This window comes from Charadrius vociferus, unplaced genomic scaffold (assembly GCF_000708025.1).
Source record: "Charadrius vociferus isolate BGI_N301 unplaced genomic scaffold, ASM70802v2 scaffold493, whole genome shotgun sequence".
NCBI classification, from domain to species: Eukaryota; Metazoa; Chordata; class Aves; order Charadriiformes; family Charadriidae; genus Charadrius; species Charadrius vociferus.
The window spans coordinates 25,641-32,369 of record NW_009647581.1 but is presented as its reverse complement, the minus strand read 5'-3'; the positions used below and the strand labels follow the sequence as shown (position 1 = coordinate 32,369).

The 6,729-nt window shown below is 38.5% G+C and overlaps 1 protein-coding gene across 1 annotated transcript in view; it reads left to right on the top strand.

The window, feature by feature from the left end:
- MLYCD (malonyl-CoA decarboxylase) overlaps positions 1 to 6,450 on the top strand; it is a 102,800-nt gene extending 96,350 nt beyond the window's left edge. The window contains exon 6 of the mRNA XM_009880950.1: positions 5,823 to 6,450. Coding sequence (XP_009879252.1) covers positions 5,823 to 6,356 — 534 coding nt within the window. The 3' untranslated portion in view covers positions 6,357 to 6,450. The remainder of the gene's footprint in view (positions 1 to 5,822) is intronic.
- Positions 6,451 to 6,729: the final 279 nt, after the last annotated feature.

The following is a 6,729-nucleotide window of genomic DNA, read 5'->3' as shown; positions in this document are numbered from 1 at the left end:
GAAGCCTTTATTTCGCAAGATTTTTAAAAACTGTACTGAAACATTGATCTAGCAGGTATCTACACTATAAAGTTATGTATATAAATTCAGTTAGTACCAGATTCCTTAAAATCTCATTAATGGATAATTAAGATTTTTTAGAAATCTTGATAATTTTGTCTGAACTGGTCGCATACGCTGCTAAACATGAACACATGTAGGGTAGCACTTCTCACCTTCAAAGAATGTCAAGTACAGATTCCCTCATAAGAGTATTTCTTGCAAATGGTTTTTATTAGGACTATTAGGAAGACTGCGGCAGTAGAGGCTCTGGCGAAGATTACAACTCTCCACGTTAAGCACTGTTAGTTTGAAGCACTGCATAGAAGTTAATGGCTCCTGCTTTTGAGTCTTTCACTAATTTAAGCAGATGGAGGACGTATGAAGTTGAGTCAGAGAACTGAGTCCTCCGTTTCATCTCTTTATATGTGCACAGTTAGCAGTTTGAATCCTTAATCTCTACCTAGACGTTATGATTTGGCATTTGCCACAGGTATTGTAATAGGATTGGGTAAAATGGAGGGATATAATGGAGATCAGAATAGGACCTTAGGGACGTAGTTTGTGTTGCATACAAAGGGCATCCTGGGAGAAAGTATGCTGCTCTAAATAGGAGATTATTCTTTTTTTGGTGATTGCTTGACGAAAGTTTGCTAGACAAATAATATAGAAGGGTTTTGTTAACAAGCTTCTATTGTTACCTGAGCATCTCCTGTTTGGATTATTTTGGATGGGCAGTGTGATGAATTCGTTAGTCCACTGATACCACTTTGGTCCCAGTTCTCCCTGTACAAATCTGAGAATAGGCTACCTATGCATTTTGTATAGTCTCTTGGTTATGTTATTATATAAAGTATATAAAGCAGGGAACAGACAACAGAAATAATCTCTTGTATTTCTTATATTTAAGCTTGTGTTTTTCCCAGGAATGAATTGGATTTTGAAACCATTTCAGACAACTAGTAAGAATACAAACAAACCCCAAACTGGGTGCTGGAAAACAAGCAGGCAGATGCATTTCTGGCAAGCTGATAGGTGCTGGTGAATGCCTAGACAGATAGATTTCACATTAGACAGACATTTAATTCAGAATGTGTTTATAGCCACTGTAAATGGTCTGGAGCTCCGCAGAAGGTACATCATAGCAATTCAGTCTGCAGATGACAGACACAGATAACTGTGGTGAAGCCTTTGAGAAAACTGCTTAGAATTTTATAGCCTGTGGCATTTGGGGGAGAAAACTGATAGCTACTATGTGACTCAGTAGAATACTTAACAATTGGTGGCAGATTTTAACTTTCTGCTTGGACTGTTGATAATTGCTCTACCTTAATTTGATCTAGGTGACCTGGGGAGATCATCATTTCCAAAACGGGCTTTGCTTTCATTGATGAAAAATGTGACCTTGGACTGCAGCTTTCAGAGCGCAAGACAGTTTCGGATGAGATATGGATAATAGGAGAAATCTGTGCTTTTCTGCAATGAAAAAAAGCCAAACTTAAAAGGCAACCAAAACCAGAAATCTACCCCAGAACAAAATGAGCAGCTGTTTCTTAATGGCATGTGGGTTTCTGACAAGAAAATAAACATTAATGGATCTCCACCAATAGCCTTAGAAACTAACACATCAATTTAGCAACAACATAAATGTACATACTTTGCTGCATCTATTTATTTTTCTACAAGAAAAGGCTGCCTCAGATAAGCTCCTGAACTGAAACATTTATCAGATATGTAGTAGTCTGGACTGTAGCTTCAAAATGGGGTCACTTTCCCATGTCTTATCTGTCCTAAGAAGTAAAAAATAAGCACAATTTCCCATTTTGTATTTATTAGTAGAGTAGGAGCTACTAACTTCTGATAAATATTTTGGGTTGGGCTTGGTGAACAAGTCCTGAAAGTGACATAAACAAAGAGCAGTCAACATCACGAGGAAACAATATGTCAGTTTCTTAATTAGCAACTTTGCAGTCTTTATTGTTAACAAACATATATGGGAAGAAATCGTTCATTCTCACCTGTGTCATTGTGGATGGTGCATTGTTAGTCTTGGCTCTGCAAGCTGTGAGACGAGATGGGAATTGTTACCCGATGGAAGCAATGGGTGTGGTTCAGCTCCTGTGTGAAAAGCCCTGTTTGTTAGCTCAGTTCTGTAGCAAAACAGTATTTTCCAACACTGTGCTTTCTTAGCAGAGATGGTGCAGAAGACTTCCCGCCTGGACTTTGTGGTCCAATCAGTTTTTCCTTTTACCTGAAAGAAGAGTTTCTGCTTCTCAAATTTCAACGTTACCTTCTTTCTTCCTCTCTCAGGTTTTAACCACAAACATCTGTGAAGAATTCATGAAAAAGACCTAAGCAATATATTCTCAAAGGCACTATCTTTTATAGGACGAGTACTACAGTTAGGAAAAAAAGGAAAACCTTTAAGGAATATAATCCCATCTTTGAGTCAAAAAGCAACACATCCTGTATCCCTTGAATCCCTGTCTAGAGGAAAATAGCCTCCAACAACCTTTTTATCTTTTTTTTTTTCCCCCCTCCTTTTTCGCCCCTAATGCACAATAGTGCTATCTGTACTCCCTCTAGCAGCACATCTAGGATTTCCCATTGATATATCATTAATTTGAAAACTTTTAACAATTTATCCCTCTCTTGTGTTCTCTGTGTTATGGACTAAAGATGAACTTTAAAGCACAACGGGGAATGAAGACATAGAAGAAGGAAACCCCATTTTGAAGTCCAGTGTCTTTTGGGGGCAGCTTGCCACTGCTTAAGGATGCTGACATGAAAATGGTACTTCTCATTATAGATTACAGGTTTGTGTTTCTGTACCGTAGGGTTCATTTGCAGGTCTGTCACATCGTAGGCAGTTGCTGAGTTGTCATCCATCATTATTGTGTGGACAGGCAGAAGGGTACTGGATCACTGAATCTTCAGAAGGGAGTTGTGGCCCTCCCTTCTGGGCAGAAACTCATCTAGCTGCAGCAAGAGCTGACATGCAAAAAGTCAAATTACTTGACAGCAGACTGTCTCAGCAGCTAAGCTACGGCCGGTCACAGTGCAGTCACCACTGGTCAGCTTTCAGTGCACTGATGGAGAAATGAAGGTACCACGTGATGCTGCTCGTTATCATCTTGACAAAACTGAAAGCTATCAGCTGCTTCTCCAGGAGCAAATGTCTTGATGTTATGTTTCCAGTAGCCTTTAAAAATTCAGTTCTGTGCTATCTTTCTCCCTCCTCTTTCTCCAGGAGATCTGTGGTTTTATGCTAGTAGTGTTGTCTTTGGTGAGAGCCAGTGTTCAGTCAAGGAAAGTGTAGCTGATAAGGGGGCATCTGAGCATAGCTCTCCTCTACTGCACTCACTAAGGTCCTGCTGCTTTAAGGAAAAGTGGTTTCCAAGTGTGATGGTTAGGTATATCCTTGATTCAGAAACCCTACAAGAAGGTGGATGAAGGGTGATCAAAGGAAGATCTAGTGGGTGCGATTGATTCTGTGTTCAGATTTTGTAAGTTATTTTGAATTGATTTGTGGATAAATAGTCTTTATATCTGTGGGGAAGTATTCAGTGTGGGGTTGGGAAGTGTATGGAGTTGCTTTGTTCTGTTTTCATTCTTGCCCTTTTTCTGCTCCCAAATGCAGATTTTTTTTTAATTTATTGTGGTCATTGCTCTCTTTTTCAAAAGCAGAGGGGAAACTTTTCTAAAACGGCTGAACTGTCTACTACAAAAAACATTCTTTTAATTAAAACATATTTTCCATATCCATGCCTCTTGTAGCCATGGCCTGCAGTAAGAGCACAACTCTATTAAACTATTTTATTTTATAAATGCTGTATTCTCTAAAATTGTGCTAAGTGCTAAGATAGCAGCAGAAATTGCCTTCGACAGATGTCTTCACATCAATTTCCAAATAATAATTTTTCTCTTATGAAATGCATACGTGATGAAACATGATAGTTGTATTTCACAGATCTTGTTACAGTCTTATAATTCAGAATTACTCTTCAGAATAAAATATCATATCACAGGAGATCAACGCTTTTCTAGTATTACATTATCTGACCATGGTAGCTATAGCAGTTGAGAATACGACGCAGCCAGGATCTCCTGCTCTCTCTGATTACGTAAGTGGTTGTTTTGTTCAGTAAGAGATAGAAATGAGTGTTTTTATAAAATAATTTGCTTTTTGCTTTATTCAGTTCTCTAAGGAGATGAAATGGGATGTTTCTTTGTAACTTGGTCTGCCTGCCTTGTTCCTGTGCGGTCCCAAAACCAGAATTCTTTGACTTACATATCTATATAATAGTCAAAGAACTTCAGATAAGGGGAGCAAGTGAGGTTATCCAATTTATGCAACTGTAAGTTGCAAAGGGGAGAGGTGGTAGGTCTGAGCTGGCCGGTGCATTGCAGTGCCGGAAGCCAGCAGAACAGCAGTAAGCTATTTAGGAAGCTCTGTGTGGGAAGGAAGAAGATGTTGTAAATAACCAGCTGAATATTATTGCGGTTATCGAAGTTATTAGAAATGGTGCTTGGCTCCAGTCGGTAGCGGAGGTGTATGCCAGACCTGCCTTCCCTCGCTTCTGCATCCTCATGAAACAGAATGCAGATGGCAGCCTTGTGGGGAGCACAGCAGCACCTGAGGATGCGACAGCGCAGGTGCGGTACAACCAACCTAGCAGCGTGCGCTCCATTAACATTTGCTAGTGTAAGGTAGCATCTGAGCGATGATGACTTTTTAATGGTTATCTTGGTAATACTCAAAGTAGAAACAATGCATTTTGTAGTCATTTAAAGACAATTTTCTGTTGACATTAAGATGCTTCTGTAATGTTGACAAATGTCTTGGTTCTTACCACTTCTTCCTATATGAACAGTAATTAAAACAGCACTGTGGTTGTTTCAGTTCAGCTCCGTCTTCCCTCTGCTCCCTGTCCCCCCTACTCCTTCAGCAGTGTTCACTGATGTAATTTTTGTGAAGTCCAAGTGACAGCCTTCTCTATTCTTCATGTTGGTGTGCACCAGAAGTAACACACAGTTTTCCTTACACGTTTTGCTTTACATGATTACATAGCTAATAGTTTGTACTCAGAAATTAGTAGAAGTTCTATTTTGTTGAAACAAGTATTAAACTGATTAAGTTTTTTACTGGAAGTATATATTTCTTGTCTTGCTATTTTATCAATGTCGTTTATAGTTTGGGAATAGCATGAAAAGTAGCTGGCCTATATAGTGAACCTCTTTCAGAACTTTCGGGAAACACTTCTTTCGATTAAAATCTAGAAATAGTACCTCTCTTGATTCTACAATAGACTGAAATAATAAACTGGCCTTGATTTAAAAGCAAAGATAGTTACATATGAAAAATAAATGGTATTTAAAAGGTTTTGAAAACTTGTATGTTTATTTTTTAAAAAAATCATATTCCTCTGATTACCTTCTTTATGGCATGCGATTGTATTTGTTTATTACTGCCTATTAAAATGATATACCAGAACATAGTGTTGGTAAGTACTACATAAGTACTTTTATGTAGATTGTGTGTGTGGACTATAATTTAGTCAGTGTTAAAATTTTCTTTGTTCTCCAGATGCTTTCTAGTCACTAACCTATTACTGGCAGGTTGATATTTTTTTGTTTTTCTTTTTTTGTCTATGTGTATCAGTTAATTCTCAGAAGCTCTAGTTTTTGCTTGACATCAAGTGAAGGGTATCAACTGTTCTTTCACTATAACTTCTCACTGTCAATCATGACAAAACTTATGAATTTTTTTCTCTCTCCTGCAGAAAGAACTTCCTCAGATAAAAGCTTTTTCTACTCTTTCACCTATCCCGGGATTCACAAAATGGCTTGTTGGTCTCCTCTCCTCACAAACTAAAGAACTGGAAACAAATGAACTTTTTACAAAATCAGAGTGGCAAGAAATCTCTGAGATCACGGGAGACTCTACTACTGAAACTCTAAAGAAACTCTTAAATAACAATGAGTGGGTGAGATCAGAAAAATTAGTTAAAGTGCTCCATTCACCATTTATGAGACTCTGTGCCTGGTATTTGTATGGAGAGAAACATCGTGGCTATGCTCTTAATCCAGTGGCAAATTTTCATCTTCAGAATGGCTCTGTGATGTGGCGGATAAACTGGATGGCAGACACAAGCCCTCGGGGCATTGCTGCTTCTTGTGGCATGATGGTAAACTACCGGTATTACTTAGAGGATACAGCCAGTAATAGTGCAGCATACCTGGGGACTAAACAAATTAAAGCCTCGGAGCAGGTTCTTTCCTTGGTGTCTCAGTTCCAGCAAAATAGCAAGCTTTAATTAAATGTTAGGAAAACTAGGAACAAGTGTTCCTCACCTATAAAGAGCTGTAATATTTTGCAGCGTCTGTATTTAAATGAGGATGTCCATTATAAAACAAATTTACTCAGCAGGCTCCTGTTACCTAGATTATCATTTCTCGTGCTTACACTGCCATGTATTCAAAACCTGATTTGCTGTGATTGAGTCACTGTAAGTTCTAGACAACTGTTACATGCAAGTGGGTTGGAGGTATGTATTAAAGGGTCAGTAAAATTCTCTCATTCCCTTACAACTCAGTGGTAACTTGAACAGAAAATACTTGAGCCGTACCATTACTCTGTTGATAATAAACCTGTCTTTGAAAGGAGCTGCACTCATTTGTCATAATACT